This window comes from Salvia miltiorrhiza, chromosome 3, assembly GCF_028751815.1.
Source record: "Salvia miltiorrhiza cultivar Shanhuang (shh) chromosome 3, IMPLAD_Smil_shh, whole genome shotgun sequence".
NCBI lineage: Eukaryota > Viridiplantae > Streptophyta > Magnoliopsida > Lamiales > Lamiaceae > Salvia > Salvia miltiorrhiza.
In genome coordinates, this window is record NC_080389.1 from 13,349,769 (window position 1) to 13,371,791 (window position 22,023).

General features: G+C 37.1%; 1 protein-coding gene across 1 annotated transcript; it reads left to right on the forward strand.

Moving 5' to 3' along the window:
- The first annotated feature begins 5,929 nt into the window (after window positions 1-5,929).
- On the forward strand, window positions 5,930-7,394 carry LOC131017562 (uncharacterized). The gene is made up of 2 exons (XM_057946363.1): window positions 5,930-6,516; window positions 6,598-7,394. The coding sequence occupies exons 1-2, from the start codon at window positions 5,995-5,997 to the stop codon at window positions 7,318-7,320; spliced, it is 1,245 nt and encodes a 414-aa protein (XP_057802346.1). The 5' UTR covers window positions 5,930-5,994; the 3' UTR covers window positions 7,321-7,394.
- Window positions 7,395-22,023: the final 14,629 nt, after the last annotated feature.

The window sequence follows — 22,023 nt, forward strand, 5'->3', positions numbered from 1 at the left end:
TCCGATGAGGAAGGAAGAATCACAGTTCTATTCGACCACGTTATACGAAGAATTAGTTAAACCTATTAACGAGGATTTATAGTAGGATTCCCGATTATCGCTCAGAAGATTAGTACATGCATACCAGATTCATGCATAGTTACAATTACGCTTTCTCATTAATTGAGAATTTTCCTCGAGGCAATGTCTTATTTTACATTCTCGTGATTAAGGTCAAGTGCGAGAGTAAGAACTACTCAAGGAGTCACAGTACCTTAGCAAAACCTTGCTATCAGGTGGGCAATTTCTTACGCGTAAATTAAAATGCTATTAAAGAACTATGCAAGTCTTATGCTTTAATATGCCTAAATGAGTTAAGCTTTATTATGCTTCACGATAAATGAATTACGTTATGCTGTTTATGCTATTTACGCCTTATGTGAATTACGCTTGTTTACGCTTGAATGCTTTATGCTAATGAGTTTATGCCTGTGTTTGATGCTTGCGTCTGTTGGGGGAGGCCTCCCTAAACAGTACGATGCCGTGTCCGCTGAGGAGGGCCTTCCTCACGGCGCGATGCCCGTGTCCGCTGAGGGAGGCCTCCCTTGCGGCGCGATGCCAGTATGCCAGTGTTACAGCGTCTATTGGGGGAGGCCTCCCTCAATAGTACGATGCCGTGACCGTTGAGGAAGGCCCCCCCTCACGGCGCGATGCCCGTGTTCGTTGGGGAAGGCCTTCTCCACGACACGATGCTTGTTATATGATTGTTGATATTGAAGAATGCGCTCATGCTATTTATGGTTTTGGAAATGTCAGTAAACAAAGGATTTGAAAGAACCTCATGCCTCTTATGTGATATTGTGAAATTGTTAATGATGTTAAGTTTATGCTTTAGTTTTGGCAACTGCCCACTAAGTACTCTTGTACTTAGCCCTACGTTGTTTATGTTTGTGCAGGTTGAGCTGTGATGGGCGATGAAGTGTTGCTGAGTGGAGTTTTTGTCGAACTTAAAGTAGGCTCAGAAAGGATACATGTCTTCATACATGTATCTCAGTTATGCTTTCCGCTGTAAACACTGATTATTTCAGTTACGCCTTCCGCTGCAAACGCTGATTATATTTTAGTCAACCTCTAGCTATGCCTTTTTTCCTTTCAAGGAATAATTCACGCTTATTCAAGTTCTTTGAGTATTCATTCATGCGCCCCTTTCTAAACCCGCTTCTTAAGTTTTCTTCCCCAGTCATGGTTTTCCCAGCTTAATTATCCTTAATTAAGGCCGGTCGTGACAGAATGGTATCAGAGCAGTTCGTTTCCTCTGAGCCTAAGAGTTTATTTAAGCCAAACTTAGAATGGATCACTAAAGTGTCTAGAATTCAGTCGACAAAGCTCAGCACTTCATCGCATCACACTCAACAAGGCAGAATGGTAAGCTCTTCCAAGTTTGAGTTAATGTTTACAAAAAGTGAGAATTATCGTAATAACAAAGTGTGTAACTGTCAATAGCTATGTTATGTTGTTTGAATGAAATGATTTACGCAAGCACGATTAAGTATGCCTATGGAATGAATCCCTATGAACATAGAGCTATTAAGATATGAGATCACCACTACGACAGAACATAGAAGCAAACATAGAAGAAATTAGATTGTATCTTTTGGTGGCTATAGTGAAGGCAGTAAGATAAGTGATGCGTATAGAATAATCTTTAAGCTCATGATTTTATAGCCGCTATAAATCTCCATGACTTATGCCTAAGTATCCAATTTAGATGATGTGATAGTATATGCTTAAGATTTTCAAAACCATAAATAGCGTGAGTGCATTCTTTTTTTCATCGAAAGTCTTATTAATAAGCATCGCGTCGTGATGAAGGCCTTCCTCAGCGAACACAGGCATCGCGCCGTGAGGGAGGCCTCCCTCAGCAGACACGGCATCGTACTATTGAGGGAGGCCTCCCCCAATAGACGCTAGCATCGTACCGTTGAGGGTGGCCTCCCTCAACGGACGCTTAAACACAGGCATCGCGCCGCGAGGGAGGCCTCCCTCAGCGGACACAGGCATCGCGCCGTGAGGGAGGCCTCCCTCAGCGGACACGGCATCGTACTATTGAGGGAGGCCTCCCCAATACACGCTAGCATCATCACATGCATTAAACTATTAGCGTAAAGCATTCAAGCGTAACAAAGCGTAAATCACATAAGGCATAAATAAGCGTAAATAGCATAGCGTAAATCATTTAGCGTAATAATAAAGAATAATAAAGCTTAAATCATTTAAGCGTAATAAAGCATAACACACTTAAATCCAATTTGCATTTTAAAGCATAAACTTGCATAGTTCTTCAATAGCATTTTTATTTATGCGTAAGAAATGCCCACCTGATAGCAAGGATTTGCTAAGGCGCTATGATTCCTTGAGTAGCTCTCACTCTCGCGCTTGTCCTTGATCGATCGTTATTCCCGACCTTAACCTTGATTTCGATAAAATACATAAGATACTTGCTCGGGAAAAATTCTCAGATGCATAATATTCATGCATGAATCTGGTATGCATGAACTAATCCTCTGAGCGATAGTCGGGAATTCTACTATTAATCCTCGTTAATAGATTTAGCTAATTCTCGCTTATCGCGGTCGAATAAAGCTGTGACTCTTCCGTTCCCATCGGAATATTCTAATTGTGAAATAAACCTCGCCTTTGTACTCGATCGAAATAAAAGAACTAACTCGACTTTAATCGAGATGTGACCTCGTAGAAATTATCGAGCTTTTCGATAGAAACATAATTACTAACGTAACCTCAAATAATTAATAGGCTCAAAAGAGGATAGCCAATTAATTAAATAAACAAGTGGCTTTAATGAAATAAACAATGACAGCTCGCTTTAAAGTCTGAAGTCCAAAAACAATAATTAATTTGAACTTGAAGGAAATAATAATAGTTTATCCAAATTAATCAAGCACATAGCTCGATGAAACGAACTAAAAACTCTGGGCTCAAAGACTTAAAAGAGGAATAGCCCATTTTCTGACATAACCATCGGCCCAAACTTTTAAAACAATTCGAGCCCAATAAGTAATTAAAGGAAAAAGGCCCAAATAAGTAAAAAGACTGGGCCAGTTCGAATTTAACATAAGGAAGCCCAAATCTCGGCCTGAAATACTTAAAAAGGTGAGGCCCAATTGCATAGTCAAATCCGGTCCTCTCTCTAATCTCAAACTCAAGGAGCCGCTCGTCCTTCTTCTCAAAGCCTACGCTCGGCCACCTCTCAAATCCGGCCGGCTTCCTCTTCCTCGGCCGTTCAGCGGCTGTCGGCTCCGGTCGACCTTGATTGTCGAAGCATCTATCCCCCGTCGCCTTCTTCTCTCTTCTCCGTAGAGCCTCAAATCGCGTCCTGATTCTCAAGGAATCATCGTTGCTGCTGCTGCTACTCTTTCGCCCGGAATCCGGCGAGCGGTCGCCGTCTGAGGTGGGCGAGATTCCGGAGCGTTGTATCTGCGTTCAAAACCCGGCGGAATCCCGTGCCTGGTTTGCACCCATCGCCGTTGGCGTTCTGGGAGTCGGCGGCTTTACCGCGATTCTGATTCGGAGCGCCGGTCGGCTTCTCCTTCTTCGGCCGCCGTTGCTGTCATTCCGATGCAGGCAAGACGACGAGAGTTCGCCGCCTTCCTTCTTCGTTCCGGCAGTTGAGGTTTGGCAGTTGCCTTGGGCAGCCGGCCCTTCCCTCCCTTAAAGCTAAGTCTAACCCATTCAATCGATTCTTAATCGGACTAGGCAAGGTGCAATCTTCTTGTTTTGCTTACATCTCAATATGCTCGTTTACTCGTATATATATCCTTAGCTCATGAAAGCGTAGTTGGTGTATTTACTAAGTTCAAGATGCTTATGAGGGTCTTATATCCTGTGAAACTAATCATGATCATGCTTGGTATGAATGTTTACTGGAATGGGTATTTGAGATAGTGAATTACTTCGAATGTTTGAACTGATTGCTTGCTATTGGAGTTGAAAGAAATGTGTAATAACTTAAATGAATTGAAGGTGCCGATGCTTAATGAATGAAGGAGACTTTTGGACTGAAATAGCAAAGTTAAGAACAAAGCTTACCTTGCAGTTGTTTGGTTTGATTGATGAATTGTTTGTTATAGCCGACTGGTTTTAACTCAGGAAATTACTGAAATGAACATTGGTCCTTCTGTTAATGCAGGTGAACTTTGATGAAAAGAGATGAAATATTGAGGCCAAGCCTTACCTTGAGAGCTTTGGCAGAAACACGCGGCCTGTTCTTCAAGTTCTTGGTGAAATGAGCTGAGAATGAAAAATAGCATTTGCTGGCTGGGTTGGTATTAATAGAAAAATTAGCGTCGCATACTTGAGTATGCTAGTAAGGTGTGCAGAGATAGGGCGGCTGGAAGTAGAGGCTTGAGGGAACCGGGCAGCCATTGGAGGCGACTGAAGAGATGGGGTGCAGAGGGTGGTCGGCTCTTCCTTCCGCATTCCCTACTTTTGAACTTTCTCTCTGTTTGACTAATGTGCCCAAACTTGAGTGTATGGCAGTAAGTGGGCCATGTAAATCCAACCTCTGTAATATACTAGACAAATTTCCCCAAGCTGGGAACTAAACTGTAATACGTGAACTGTAAATAAAATATGGTTTGAGTTCCTAAACATCGCCTTTCTGTATTCATTTGATATCTGCTTCCTTGCTTGCCAATATCGATAAACTGTAATATAACTTAAATTAAATCCGTGGATTTAATCTGCTTTGCAGTCGGAATAATTCCACGACTTCTAGTAGCACTAATAAAATATAACTGCATCTGTTTCTCGATTAATAAATAACATGACTTCGCTATGTCAGTTATAACTTGAAAATAATAATTATTGAATGGTTCAATAATTCTCATCGCGATTTACTCACGCGATACAAAAGCATAAAGCTATAATAATAACTTCGTCTCTGATAATAAATCAGCTATAATAATAACTTCGTCTCTGATAATAAATCAGGATCATAAGCTGGATTCTCATAAACTGTCAACTGGATTCCATTTAAATAATAATTATTGAATGGTTCAATAATTCTCATCGCGATTTACTCACGCGATACAAAAGCATAAAGCTATAATAATAACTTCGTCTCCGATAATAAATCAGGATCATAAGCTGGATTCTCATAAACTGTCAACTGGATTCCATTTACTGAAAGATGCGATATTAAATATCGTGATACCATATTTAAATAATATAAAAAGAGCGGGTCACTACACTCTCTCTCCTTTCCTAGCACACATACACAAGCATAGCTGCCCTTAATTTTATAGGTGTTTTCACAAATCATAAGCAATGTGGACTAATATATAAACCTTAGTGGGCTAAAGCCCAATAAAACGTATAAAACAAAAGGCCCACTCCTATCCACTATACTCTACCATCAACTCTTTGCCTTCTTAATTTGAACACTCGAGTATGATGAGCTACGTCATAAACAATGGCAATTCAAAACTCTGCAGTCGAAAAAAAAAAGTAAAAATGGGAATCTCATCTAACAAAACCAAGTAGCAAATTAAATGTGCAGAGGAAGATGCTTAGGCCAATTGTGCATTTTCACCAATATTTTTGAAAAAAACTCAATTTGAAAATGATGGCTTTGTGACTACATATATCTATATAGAGCAATTCTCGAAATAAACGCAACCAAATTATTCAAATTTTACAAATCTTTAACCTGAAAAGGAGCAGACATCATATCTATATTGTCGAAAGATCGAACGCTTCAGACGAATTTGAAAGCTATCATTTCCATAATTCCGTCGTTTCTTTTGTATCTTCTTTGCCGAGAATTTCGTCGTTTCTTTTGTGTCTTTTGTTTCCCAGAAACTGCGTTCGCAAGCATAATTTCTTAGCTTAAGCACTTGAAGATTAGGTAATGAACCTGTAAACACATTCACCAAGGAAGATGACATTTTCTATGTCGATGGTGAAAATACAAGAGAGATTGAGCAATGCTTCTTCATGGCTATTCGCTCGAGTTTTTTGGTTCGCCGGCTGGATGACCACTTCATCGTGGAGTCTTATGGTCCTCACCGCTTCAGCCGTCAATTTAGCTATTACCAAATCGTACCCAGCAGCCTTACTCAGAACATTCGAAGGACATCTTTGGAAGAAGGTCTCAACCTTTGGCGCATGTGTTTGCTGCACAGATCGCGATCAAGGGCATGTTTTCCACGATCTTCTTTGGACATGAAGATACATTGTTCAGTCGACTATAAGACTTGGTGGGATAGGACGTACAGATTTTCTTTTGAAAACAAAATCTCTTCTCCGGCTCATATCACTTTTAAAAGAAAATATCAGGAAGAAGCAATCAACTCCAAAGATGGAAAGAGGAAGGTCGTCTCTACCACCCTTATAGCTGATTCTGGTAGTAGCAATTCTGAGCGTAATTGGAAAAAGAAGAGAATTGCGGGGTCCTCAAAACCGGCCGAGGGTCACGTTGAGGAAGAGCCAACTCTAGTGGATGCCGATGTGAACAAGGTCTTTCCTCATCTCTTATCTTCTTTTCGTATTGATATATAATTTCCATTCTAATTGCATCTTCTTCTTGCCCTTTTGTAGACTTTGAAAGAAGTGTTTGGAAATAATCTTGAGAAGGGCTCACCAATCGACTGTGTATCCATTGAATCCAATAAGTCAAACGAGATTCCTTGTCTTGCTAAACAATCCCGCCCCCGACCAATGCCATCATGTGGGGCGCCTTCCGAGTTCAATGCCACACGCATGATCGATGATGAACTCAAGTCGTGCTGCAGGATCATCTGGGGAAAGCTTCGTGACAAGGTTGAGAGAACCAAAGTCGAGTTTCTATCGGCGCTTGAAGACGAGATACGGAGTGGCCTTTCCCGTATGAAGATTATTTGTGGTCTTGACCTTTCCAACCTTGAAGATAGTATTGATGAACTATTCTCCAAAGCCACCACTTTTGATAAAGTAAGGTCGGCTTCTCATGAGATCAATGAAGGCCACACACTCAAAGTTCGAGAGGTCAAGGTTTGCCTTCAAGAGAAGTTTGCCAAAGAGAAGAAGGATGCTGCGAATTGTGATGCTTTAAAAGCGGATCTTGATGAGTTGGAGAAACGCAAGAAAGAATTGTTGGTGTCTTTGGAGCAGCGAAGCCTGATACTCAAGACTACTCGTGGTGAGGTCAAGGTACTCAAGGAAGACCTGGCCAAGCTTGAGGAGGCTTCGAGAAATGATGAGGTCTTGAAGAATTTGGAAGCCTTGAAGCTTTCACTAGAGTCTATGCAGCAGATTTTGAGAGATCAAGACCCTTTTGCTTAGTATATTGCATTTTTATCATTCCTCTTTTGATGATTCTCATTTGGTTTGTCATGGATATTTTGACATCTTCTCCCGATGCTTGTGCTTCTTTTGATGACTTGATTTTTTTTTTGCTATTTTGGAATGAAACGTCTTTTGGTTTCACATAATCAACTTAAATCATAACTTGATGATATAAATTGAAAAGAGTCAAACACAACTTATGACTGAACTTAGAAATTATCTAAGCTGCCTACGTACCCTTTTGAAAGGGATCAAGTCAAAACGTAGTTCATAGGATCAACAAGTGTTTGAGATTGGGTGCCGTGCACAGTTTATACTCATGCGGGCCAGGAGTAACATGCAGTTTAGGCTCGTGCGTCAAGGAGCTGTCTTCATACACTCCATTTTGTTTGCTTTTTTCCATTTCTGGTTTTTTCATCTGACTCATCTTTTTGGCTTTTTTTTTTTTTTGTGCTTTTCTATATATATATTTTTTTTTTATTAAACTATATACATATGTACATGCTTCAACTTCTACCACCTTTCAAGGATAGTAACGTTTCAGGAACTTGCCGTTGATAGGCCCAATTCTGACGTTGTCATCAGAAAGAAGCCTGTATGCTCCGTTTGTGTAGACTTCCTTGACAATATATGGGCCATCCCACCTTGATACGAATTTGTTTCCAACACGATGAGTGACAACGATTGGCCTCCTCACAGCGAGGACCAAATCTCCAACTTGAAAAGAACGCACTCGCACCGTCTTGTTGAAAGACTTTGAGAGGCGAGCTTGGTAGCATTTTAACTTTTGCTGAGCTTCCAGCCTTTTCTCATCTAGAGCTTCGAGTTCCTCCAAACGCAGACGTGCATTTTCTTCTTCAGTTAGCCCTTCCTGAATGGCCATTCTCAAAGAGGGAATTTGTTGCTCGAGAGGAATGACAGCTTCAACCCCATATACCAAAGAGTAAGGCGTTGCCTGCGTAGGAGTTCTATAGGTGGTTCGATATGCCCACAATGCTTCCCCAATACGTTCATGCCAGTCACGCTTTGATTTTGAAACAATTTTCTTCAACAGATTGCACAAAGTCTTGTTGAATGCCTCAGCCAACCCATTTGCCGGTGCATTATACATCGATGACTTCCGTTGCTTGAAGCCGAATTTTTCACAAAGCTTGTTTATCACCGTGTTGCTGAAAGGTGTTCCATTATCAGTTATGATGTAGCGAGGAACTCCATAGCGATAGATGATGTTGGTCTTGATAAACTCAGCAACGGTCTCTTTCTTCACTTCTCTTAATGGTATCGCCTCAGCCCACTTGGAGAAGTAATCGGTCGCTGCCAAAATGTATAAATGCCCCCCTGATGATTTTGTCAATGGACCAACAACATCCATGCCCCAAGCATCAAAAGGCCAGGATGCAACTGTGGGGTGTAGTGGCTCGGGTGGCTGATGAATCAGGTTCGCATGAAATTGGCAGGCTTGACATCTTTGCGCATAATCCAAACAATCTTTCACCATAGTTGGCCAGTAGTAGCCCATCCTCTTGATTCGAAAGTGCAGCTTTGGACCTGACTGATGAGCACCGCAAATGCCAGAATGCGCCTCTTCCATGGCTTTAGCAGCTTCCTCACTACTTAGGCACCTGAGAAATATTCCATCAAAAGACCTTCTATAAAGCGTCCCTTTGAAGAAAATGAAGCGAGTGGCGCGCCGTCGGATGTCAACCCTTCGACGTGGATCATTTGGTAATTTATCATACTTCAAGTAATCGACCAACAGCTGGCGCCAATCTTCCTCCTCAATTTCGAAGACCTCAACAAGATGACTTTCAATTTCTTCGCATTTCTCTTCTTCAAAAATAGGTGGTATAACCCATCTTTCACACACTGGAATTTGAATTTCGCCACTGATCATAGCTATGGTAGACGCGAGTTTAGCCAAGGCATCTGCTTGCTTATTTTCACTTCTTGGAACATGTTCGATTTCCACATCTCCAAGCCACTCAATGATCTTGCGAGCATACTTGACGTATGGCAATAATTCAGGTTTCTTCACTTCATACAGTCCAAGTATTTGATTAACCACCAATTTAGAATCACCATATACTTTGAGGTGAGATTGCTGCATATTCAACGCCATTTCCAAACCGAGGATCAGAGCTTGATATTCTGCTACATTGTTAGAGCAATTCTCAGTTAGAGTGAAGGAAAATGGCAGCACTTGACGTTCTGGTGTCACGAACACGATCCCGGCACCAGCACCTTCTTTATGAGATGCTCCATCGAAAAACATCCACCATGGTAGGGCGACATCGATTACAAGTGCATCTTCATCCGGGAGGTCATCACTTAGCTCCCATTCAGCCGGAATTGGGTGGTCTGCTAAGAAGTCTGCCAACACTTGTCCCTTCACAGCCTTTTGAGGAACATACACAATCTCAAATTGTTGCAGTTGGAGGTACCAACTTGCAAGTCTGTCAGATAGAACAGGTCTGGACATCACAAACTTTAAAGGGTTTGCCTTAGATACGAGGCGGACAGTATGAGCTTGAAAATAATGCTTAAGCTTCTGGATAGAGAAAATCAATGCCAAACACAGCTTCTCAATTGGAGCATATTTCAACTCATTTGGTGTCATTGTCCTGCTCAAGTAGTATAATGCATTCTCTTTTCCACCTTCATTCTCTTGCGCAAGCAAAGCTCCCATGGATCGTTCTTGAGCAGCAATATATAAAATCAAGGGGCGTCCTGGCACAGGTGCTGCTAATACAGGAGGCTGCATCAAGTAAGATTTGATGTTCTTGAAAGCATTTCTACATGACTCATCCCACTCGAATGGTATACTCTTCTTCATAATTCGGCTAAATGGTTGACACCTTCCAGCTAAATTTGAAATAAACCTTCGTAAGTATGCTAACTTCCCTTGCAAACTTTTCAGGTCATGAATATTTCGAGGTTCGGGTATTTTTAGTATGGCATCAATCTTTGCTTGTTCAATTTCTATCCCCTGATGGCGAACAATGAATCCAAGAAACTTGCCGGATTTGACGCCAAATGCGCATTTTAATGGATTCATTTTCAACTGATGCTTTCTCAGTCGCTCAAAAATCATTCGTAGATCTTGCAGGTGATTGTTTCGTTTTTTGGACTTAACCACCAAATCATCCACGTAACACTCAACATTTTTATGAAGTATATCATCAAATATCTTCTGCATGGCTCTTTGGTAAGTGGCACCAGCGTTCTTCAACCCAAATGGCATCACTTTGTAGCAATAGATTCCTTTCGGGGTTCGAAATGCTGTTAACTCTTCCTCATTTGGTGACATGCGAATTTGATTGTAACCGGAAGATCCATCCATGAAGGTTAATGCTTCATGCCCAGTTGTGGCATCGATCATCAATTCGGCAATTGGCAATGGAAAGTCATCCTTGGGGCATGCTTCATTCAAGTCCCTGAAGTCAACACATACACGAATTTGTCCATTTTTCTTTCTTACTGGAACAATGCTTGAAATCCATGTTGGGTATTTGACTTCTCTAATAAAACCCACATTGATGAGTTTGTTCACTTCGGCTTCAATTAGAGGAACTAATTCTGGTCGGAATCGACGCTGGGCCTGCTTGACTGGTCGTGCATCCTTTCTAACGGCTAAATGATGAACAGCTATCTTGGAGCTCAACCCCGGCATTTCCTTATAAGACCATGCAAAGATGTCTTTGAATTCTTTGAGCAATTCGATATATGAGTATTCCTCATCAACGGTCAGCAACGCGCTGATGTAAGTGGGTCGTGGATCTTCAATAGTGCCCAAATTAATTTCTCTCAATTCATCAACAGTAGCCTTAACTCCTTCTTCAAACTGTTGAGGAGCTATTTCAGCGTCTTCTTCTTCGACAACCACTTCTTCACATGAGGTGATATGGTTTGATGTAACAATATCTTCGCAACGCACTTGACCTTGAGTAGTATGAGAAATTGGATTGTTAGCACCATTAGTAATGTAGTAAGATGAAGCCACACTCTCTCTATCTTCATCGTCTTCGGCATCCCGTGTAAAGATGATTGTCTTCATTTTGGCCTTCAATTCTTTTCCACATGATATGAGCAAAGTGGTACACCTCTTCATACGAGAAGGAATCGAGCTCCTTAGCTTTTCTGTTATGTCCAATTCATTGGCCCTTTTTGTCACGTCCTTTTTCCATGACTTGCCTTTGCCAAGCCTTTTAAAGACAGATATTCGTTGAGCTTTTCTTTCATCCAATCTTTTGAAAACAGAAACCCTTTGGGTTCTCCGATTGCTTGAAGATTTCGGGATTTGCTTGGTGCTAGCATAGTTAGCAGTGGCTCTCTTGATGGCAATACGAATGGGGCTTTGCACCATGTATCCCAAGCCTGCCTTGGGATTTTGGCTTGTATTAGCAGTTTTTCTCACATGAGACTTTGACGTGGAGCTTTCTTGGGGATTGTATCCAGCATTCACAAGGAGTTTGTATGCCTTCGGACCAAAGTGTTTTGAGAGTTCTTTGTCTGAGAGATCTCCATGTTCTGTGGCGCCACTTTGCTTTGGTTGGACAAAATCTTTGAGTGACTGAGGAATGGGCTTTTTGGCATCAATCTTAGTCAAAGGGATGGTGAAACCTTCCATCTTTGGGCGAGATTCTTTCTCTTGGCGGGATCCTGACTCCTCCTGTGGTACATCCCTTTCCACCATTGTTGCTTTAGTTCTTCCCAAATAGAATTGAGCATCGGCGAAATGTGACTCTGCTTCTGTGAAAGGTTTGTGATCACCAACCACTTTTCTTACGGTGCCATTTTGATAGTATTTGAAGCATTGGTGCAATGTAGAAGGAATAACACCATTTTCATGAAGCCATGGTCGACCCAGAAGCATGTTGTAGGATGTCCTTGCATCAATCACATGAAGCAACGCTGTGGACTCCATGTCCTGCATCTGCAATTGCAGCCTTATAGTTCCAAGAGCTCTTTGCCCTTCATGGTTGAAACCTTGAATCATCAATCGACTGTTTGACAGCTCTTCTGCTTGGATTCCCAATTGCTTCAAAGTCCTTAGTGGCAAGATATTGACTGCCGAGCCTCCATCGATGAGAATTCGATTGACCTTTTGCTCCTGTGTATAACAACTCACGAACAATGGCCTGTTATGAGGTTCGAATCCAAGTTGCAAGTCTTCATTGGAGAATGTGATTGCCAATGCATCATCGTTTTCTTCCATGTTTATTTCAGGTTCTTCATCTACTTGGTTGGATGTATCATACAGGGTTCCAATACCTTCTATTATGTCATTCAAGTCGGTGGAGACCATATTTACAGTATTAGCGTCTTCTTCAAGAGATATTTTCCCTTCTCGAGCTAACCGCATGACCCTGTCTTTGAAGATGAAGCAATCATGTATGGGGTGCCCAACCAGACGATGGTATTTGCAATAATTTGGATCGTCTGTCCTCCCTGCTTCATTTGGTCGCTTCATTTCTGGCAACTCGATAAGCTTTTCTTTGAGCAGGTCATCAAAAATTCCTGAAACATCAGAGTCTAAGAAAGGGTATTGCTTTTGTTGCATTTCTTTCAAAGTAAGTCTTCTTTGCCCCATGTCTCGGGAAGAGTTCTGATTGTCTCGTGGAGCATTCTGGTTGTCTTCCTGATTAACTTCTTTCTTTAGAAATTTCACAGAAGTTGCTTTCACTGCCATAGATTCCTTCTTTGGTGCTTTGTCATATGGTTTTCCTCCTTTCTTGAATTCTGGCTTGAATTTGCTAGACTCCTGGATTGGTGGTCCTTCGATCCCTCTTGCCATCATGCTCAACTCCATATCATGAGCTCTAGTAGCTAGTTCCTCGAATGTTCTTGGCTGGATTCCTCGCAGAATATATTGCAAGCCCCAATGCATACCTTGAATACACATTTCGATGGCAGATGATTCAGACAATCGATCCTTGCAGTTGAGACAAAGGTTTCTCCATCGGTTGATGTAGTCAATGACTGGCTCTTCTTTGAATTGACGTGAACTTGTGAGCTCCACCATGCTGACAGTTCTTCTAGTGCTATAGAAGCGGTTGAGGAACTCATGCTCCAGTTGTTCCCAACTATCAATTGAGTTTGATTCTAAGTCGGTGTACCAATCAAAGGCATTACCTTTCAATGAGCGAACAAACTGTTTGACCAAATGATCTCCATAAGTACCAGCGTTGTTGCATGTTTCAATGAAATGAGCCACATGTTGTCTTGGATTTCCTTTGCCATCAAACTGTTGAAATTTTGGTGGTTGATAGCCAAGAGGCATCCTCATACTGTCGATTCGCCGAGTATATGGCTTGGAGTAAGTTAACGATGACTTGGAGCTTCCATCGGAGTTATTCTTCATTGTTGCTTCGATGAACTCTTTGAGTTGGTCAATGGGAATGAGGCCACCAGACGAGAAGAGAATGTCTTTTCCTGAAGGCCTTTTTCCATCACTCTTTGATTTGTCTTTGGAGATTTCTTCATCGTTATTCTCTCCATCTTCTTCGCTTTCTTCGTCTTCCCTATCGTTGTTGGCGTGGCTTGAATCTCCTTTTTCTCCTTTAAGCTTTGCAATCTGGGCATCTTGCTCTTGGATGTGCTTGGTTAGAGATTCAACCATCTTTGTCAAGTTCAAGAGTTGTTCCTCCATGGTGGAAGTGTTTGTCATCATGACACTTGCATGGAGTTGATAATTTTCAGTGGGGAATGTGAAGCTTCTCTCAAAGTTGTCATCTTCTTCATGGATAGATGGAAGACGGGAGGTCGACTTGGACACCTCTTGCATCAATTTTGCTTTGCTTCGCGTGATCACACCGATGCTTTCCGAAGAACCTTTAGATGAAGCTGGAGCAGTTGCATTTGGTTGAATGGACATTGTTCAAGATTTTTGGTGAAGAGTAGAGATGAGAGGTAGAGATGTCCCACCGGGCGTGCCAAAATTTGTAAACACAAATTTTGTACTTCAATTTGATAAAATACAAAAATGCGTTACAAAGATAATTTGATAGATTTGAAGATAGATTTATGCGGGTTGCAATCTCTAGTTAATCCTCTGATTCTTCTCTTCCATTTGATTCTTGAACAAACTCGAAGGTTCTTGAAATACTTGTTTTGATGACGTCAATCCAAAGGACTTAAGTCATGATTTTGGATTGAACATTGAACTTGATTTGATTTGAGAACATTCTTAGAATTTGTAAGAATGCCTTGAAGCTTTGGGACTTGATTTGATTTGATTTGAAGAACGTCCTTAGAATTTGTAAGAACGCCTTGAAGCTTTGGGACTTGGTTGATTTGGATACTTGAGGATCACTTCAAAGATTTGCAGGAATACTTGAAGAGTTTGAAGGATACTTGAAGATTTGAACGCTCAAATACTTGAAGATTCGAATGATACTTGAAGATTTGAATGCTCAAATACTTGAAGATTCGAAGGATACTTGAATGTTGCCTTGAAGATCTTGAAGATTTGAAGGATACTTGATGAATACTCGAAGACTTGATAGAATTCTTTGAACTCCTCAATCTTCCATTTCAACTTGTGATACTAGAGAGAATTCTTTATGCTCTTCGATCTTCCGCTCCTTCGAGTTGTTATAATGAGCACCCCAACACCTCTATTTATAGATTTTAGAGATGGGCTTCATGGGCTTTATGGGTTTTGGGCCTTCATGCATGGGCCTTAGGGCTTTAGGTGTCCATGAGCCCATTAATTCATTTATATTAAATATTAATCATATATATCTATTTAATTAGGAATAAAATCCCATTTAATAAAATAGAAAATATAATTGAATATTTAATTCATGAATTTACACGTGGCACGATTTAATTCGACGACAAATTTAATTGTCTACAGAACCAATGATGGTCATATCGCTCCATGAAAACCTCCAACCACTCAAGGTTAACCTTCTCAGTTGTAGACGTAAGTTTTTTTTTTTACTTTTTTTGGGGGGGTGGGGGGGGGGGGAACAGTAGGGCTTGAACCCTAGACTTCACTATTCGTAGACAGGAGTTCGCACAGATTCCGCTTGGTGTCCCCTTGGGGACTAGACGTAAGTTTCTATATTTTTCTTTTTATTTCCCTTTTCTTTATCTTCTTACTTTTTTTATTTTATTTTTTTCTAAAATTATGAAATTTGACTAATTATAAAATATTTAATATCAATACCAAATTAAAAATCATGATAAAAGCTTTAATTTGATATATTTTATGTAAATATTTAATTTAAAATATAAAAATTATATTTATTTAAAGATTAAAATTTAAAAAAATTCTCTCATCTTTTTTTTGAATAAAATTTAAATTCTTTTTATTATTTTTTGGAGTAATGGCCTGCAAATTCCTGAACTTTACCCACTTTCTCATTTTGCACCCATACTTCAATTTCAACATATAAATACCTAAAATTTGTTAATTTTCTCATTTTGCACCCAACAATGAATTATCCCAAAAACACAGTTAACGTGGCAATATTATTTATGACCTGGCACACACAGGTGTCTCAGAAATAATTAAACACATAAATTAGTTAATCTTCCTCGTTCTCTCTCTTAAAAATTAAATTAGTATATCTCGTTTCCTCATTTTTGACATCTGCTATAAGAAGGTCCTAACAATATTGACTAGGGGTGGATCGGTACGGTATGCCGAAATTTTTTCGTCATACCGTATACCATACCGTAAATTGCGGTATGAGAATTTTCATACCGTTGCCGTACCGTACTTTTCGGTATATCGAAAATCGGCATACCGAAAATTTCGTTATGAGAATTTCCATACCGTTGTCGTACCGATAGTGCGGTATACCATATCGAAAGTCGGTATACCATACCTTACAGTATATCGAAATTATTGGTATATTAATATCAATATATGTAATATATAATACGTATATAGTTTTTTATTATATATAACATAATATATACGTAACCCTATAACTTTAAAATTATTTTAGTACACTATAATTAAGTTAAATTATCAACTTAGATAACAATGAAATTATATATATTATGTATCTAATACTTAATAAATAGTTATATTATTATTTATCTTTTCATGAGATATATTGTTAAATAATGCATTATATTGTTTTTATTTATATTCAAGGATTTAATGAGTGTTGAATAATAATTTAATGAAAATATAGTAAGTATTTCATTGTTTGATATTAATTGCTTTTATTTATATTAGAAAAATGACATAATTATATTTTTTTCCCTTAATTAAATGAATCAAATATTTTTGGTTAAGTTTGGTAATCAATTCAAATTTTTGATATTCAAATACGAAATTTTGTGATTAACTCGAATACAAATATGAATATTTTGTTTGATTTGATTAGTTATCAAATATGATTCGAAAATCATAATGCTCGATTACGTATTTAAAAATAAAGAATAAAATAGATATAAAGTGAAATAAACAAAAAATCAATATTTACTTAAATAAAAATTAAATATTAATCAAAGCATTAAAACATTGATTTCAAATTCAATTCATACGAAAGTATTTCATATTTTGAATTAAATAGTAAGAAGTCAAATGAAATAGTAGGAAGTACTATTTCGATTTATATTGTTTAAAATATACTTGTAAAAAATTGAAACGGATATTTGATTCGATTCGAATATTCGCGAATTAGTGTACAGATCGAATATGAATAGCAAATAAAATTTGAAAGATATTCGAGTAACCATTGGAATATGCTATTATTTTTACGAATGTGAATCGAATTCAATAATATTCGCTTCAATTCGATTTGTTTACTTTACATCCGTAGAATTAACTTATTCTAAAATTATAGTTATAGTCTACATATATAATATAACTATATAGCTCACACTTATATAGTTATATATTATAATTGACTATATATTGATATTCTAGTTTCATCAATAACCTAGTGGATCTTGTAATTATTGCTTGAGTTTTATATTTACTCAATTTATTTACTTTCCAAAATTTACTTATGACTGATTATTATCTATTAGTTAATTTTTTATATAACATGAATGTAACTTATTCTAGAGATATAGTTATTCTAGAATTAGAATTATAGTATGTAGACATATAAATATAGATATATATGTAGCTCATACTTGTATAGTTATATAATATACTTGTATATTTTTTAAAGTCCTTTAGTTAAATAACATAGATGCAATTTATTTTATATTTATTCAATTTATTTACATGTTTTTAATTATTAATAAATAACTATATATTTTATAAGTTATCATTAATTTTTTAGTAATTATGAAAAAAAACTTTTTAATAATTTACCACTAATTAAATATATATATATATATATTTTATTCTGACGGTATACGGGTTTTTTCGGTATATACCGATACCGCGGTATATATCGTAGCATGATATATACCGAAACAACGGTATATACCGGTTTTTCGGCATATACCGCGGTATCGATATATATCGGTATACCGCGGTATGGAAAAAATGATACCGTTGCCATACCGAAAATTTTTGGTACGGTACCGAAATTTCGGTATTTTTTGTATTTTTTTGGTACGGTAAGTGTGGTATACCGATTTTTCGGTATTTTGCCCCACCCCTAATATTGACAATCTTTGACAATGAGGTCTGACTATGTTTCTCTCTCAATTATTTGGCCATTTTTTTTATAATTCTGCTGCAAATTTCCTTACCTTTAGCATTGAAAGCTTCATCTCTTTATTTCTCTTAGTATATTTAAGAATTGGATTAAGCTATGGTATGCGGGAACATTGCAAAACTTGGAGAACAAATATTGACACAAATATGGATTCTGAAATGCAGTCTTTCAATTTTTGAGAAAAATGATCGCTAGTGATTTTTTATTTGTGATTCCACGTTCTCTGTGTGCAAGTGGTTTCTTGGAAGAATGAGAGAAGACATGAGTTGTTATTCTTGAGCAGTAAGGCGAGTTTTCAAGTGTATGAACGACATAGTTGCATTATGCAGATCAAGATTGTTTTGAGAGAGAAGAAATTGAGGAAGAGAATGATATATAGATTTTTGAGAGAGGGGAAATGGGGAAAGAAATTTGTGTTCATTAGCTGTACAAAAACGAGGAAATGAGAGACTAAATTAATTTTTAAGAGAGAGAACAAGGAAGATTAATTAATTTACGTGTTTAATTATTTCTGAGACACTTGTGTGTGTCAGGTCATAAATAATATTGCCACGTCAACTGTGTTTGGGGTAATTCATTGTTGGGTGCAAAATGAGAAAACTAACAAAGTTTAAGTATTTATATGCTGAAATTGAAGTACGGGTTTAAAATGAGAAATTAAAGTGGATAAAGTTTAGGAATTTAGAGGCCATTACCCCCCCCCCCCTCCTTTTTTTTTTAAACTTTTTTACTTATTTTTTTGCCTTTTCACAATATCAATTTTTATTATTGTGAATCTTTCTTTTTTTTATATATATTTTTCAATATTTAGCTCAAATATATTCAGTAATAATTAATTTTTTTATTATATTTATAAATATGATAATTGAGTAGGAATTAATTTTATATAAATATAAAAATATAAAATATTTTCCGTGCAATCCGGGTGCAAATGCTAGTTTTCTCAACAAAACACTTTTAGGTAAAATTGCCTTTTCATAATAAAGCAAAAATATTTCTCTCCAAAATTGGTCACCAAGTCATTTCATATGCCCAGATTTTTGTAACTTTACGACAGATTATTAAGTTTAATTTTCTTCTTCTCTCCACTCGACCTTCTCCCTCTCTATCTTTCCGTTTACGATTTGCCGTCCTCCCTCCCTCCGATTCAGTCTGCGCCACCACAGTCGCTGTAGCATGGTAGGAGACGATTTATCCTTCTCTAACTATGCTCTTGCTTTCACTTCCAACAATGAGTACTTTGCTCTGTTTTTGGAAGCTAGATCAGATCTTGAAAGATAGATTTAATGTACATTTTAGGGTGTATTCACTTTGGTTGATAAATTTATCATGAGAAAATGAGGGTTAACAAAATTCTCCCTTTAAATGCCTCATTTCTTTTTCCTCATTTCCTACAAAATAAAATCATTCACCATTTTTACTTGAAAGACGGATAATATTATCCGAGTGAAAATAATGAATGAGAATTAATGAAATTATCTTTTAGTAGAAAATGAGGATAAAGAAAGGAGAGTTTTTTTGTTATCCATTCTTTTCCATGATAACCTTATCAACAATACAATTAATTAATCCATTATTAACACTCACTCACAATGTGTGCATCTACGCCTCTGCAAACCGGTGCCACAAGTGGAATAATTTGGCAAGGCTCATAAACAACAACATCCCTCACTCTCACCTAACACTCCTCCTTCCTCACCCACACATCTCCCTTATTATAACAAACCACGCAAAGGCTTCCCTCGTCCACGCCCAACCTCATCGTTGAATGACATGGACGACATGGCATCTCCATCTCTCCAAACTCCTCGCTCTTCAAATCAAATGTAACAATAATTAATTACATATTAAATATTTGAAAGGTAAATATAAAAATAATTATAAAATACAAATAATCAAAATTGAAGAAAAAAAATTAAATAGGAGAGAAGGAGAGAAGAAATATCTGCCCCAAGGTTTAACACAACAACATGGTACACACTTGTTCGAACAAGTGCTCGGCAAAGAGAAGAAGAGAAGCTCATATGGGATCCTCTATCCCACTATTTTATGTGTACCACCGTGTGCCACTCTTAATTTATCTATTTTATACTTCCTCCGTCTCATTTCAATAGGCTCATTTTCCTTTTTGGGCAAAAAAAGTACTTAATTGATGTGGACTAAACCACTTTCTTACCAAAAAGTAAGTTTTCCTAATCTCCGTGCACAAAAGAAGTGAGCCTATTGGAGTGGGACGGAGGGAGTAATTGTTTTTTTATAAAAATAAAAAATATTATTATATTATAAACTGTAATTAATATTTATCAATAAAAATTGAAATTTTAAAAAATTATATAACCTAATTTTGAATTAATGAACGCAAGTAATCAATTATTAATTCAAATAAATATAAAAATAATAATTATAAACCCTAATTGGATTAGTGAACCATTATTAATAATATTAAAGTATAATAAATTAAAATTGAAGAAAATATAATTAAAAACTATAATAAATTCAGAGTGGTACACACAAATTAATAGTACAGGGGATCTTATCTGATACTTTTCGTGTGCTCTTCTAAAATCACGTAGGGAAAGCCCAACAGCTTATGAACACATGTCCCTAAAAATCAGGAAAACTCAAAACCGATGAAAGAATTATTCAATAAAAATATTCGGATGGTTACGCAATATCTATATTTATATCAATTTTGTTTCTTTTATAAATTCAATTTCTTTTAGGTCAATATATTAAGTCGGTTTGCAAAAATATGGCAATTTTTATACGAACTTTTAGAAATAGACAAATTATTTTCAATTTTGGCGTCGGTAAGCCACATTGGTCTCATTCGGGCTATTATGGGTCACATTTAAATATAGATTCAAATGTGGCCTATAAAAGCTGAATTTTTTAGAATCCTATAAAATCTGAATTGAGCTCAAATATGATCAAGAAATGTCAAAATTTAAAATAATTAGTCTAATTCTGGAAGATCGAAAAAAATTGGCCTATTTTTGCAAACTGGCGTAACATAATGGCCTTCAATAATTTTTAATTCTTCTTTTCTCCTATTATTTTTTTCTCTTTTTAATTTTTAATTTTATTCTTTTCTAAACATTGTCAAATTTGATATATGATAAAATAATTGATATGCATTTTAAATTAGATATTCTCACAAAATATTTAATTTGGTGTAAAAATCATTAAAAATTAATTTAAAATAAATAAGTTATGATAAATTTAAATTTTAAAGTATTTTATTTAATCTATTCATTAAAATATTAAAACTTTCTCTATCCTTTACCATTTCAACATACGGTATTTGTTCTCTTTTTCTATATTAAATTTAGGGAGAAGTAGTAGCCCCATATCATATAACTCCCTAACACATTTACCTCCCTATTCATTAATTGTGGGCTGTTAGCCCTCAACATCTCATAAATAGTGTAAAATTCCCTCTGTTTCTTACGGACACTTAACACCGTTAAATATATTTTTTTTCTTATTTCTTATTTCACTATAATATTTGTTAAGCAAAATACACTCCTATAAATATTTATACGCAAACCTCAATCTTAATTAATAATTAACAACTATCATTAAATATAAATTTGCATTTTTTGGGAACAATCAATGAGTACGCAAAGATTAAAATATGCTCATGCAATTGCTTTTATTTATTTCTCCAAGAAGCACGATCCATTGACCATGATGATAGAGAAAAATACGTGAAAACTTATGAGCACTCAATCTTACATATTTTAATCTTTACGTACTCGTCGATTGTTCCCAAAAAATACGAATTTATATTTAATGATAGTTGTTAATTATTAATTAAGGTTGACGTTTGCGTTGAAATATTTGTAGGAGTGTATTTTGCTTAACATATAATATAGTGAAATAAGAAATAAAAAAAATAAAAAATATTTAACGGTGTTAAATATCCGTCGGGAACATCAGGAATTTTACACTCTTTCTGTTTTCTAGACGGGCTCTCTTTTTCCTCTTCTCCTTGAAGAGGTTTTTGGAGGTCCGACCCTCAGTCGCGTCTGTGCACTCATGGGTCTAGGTTTTCCTT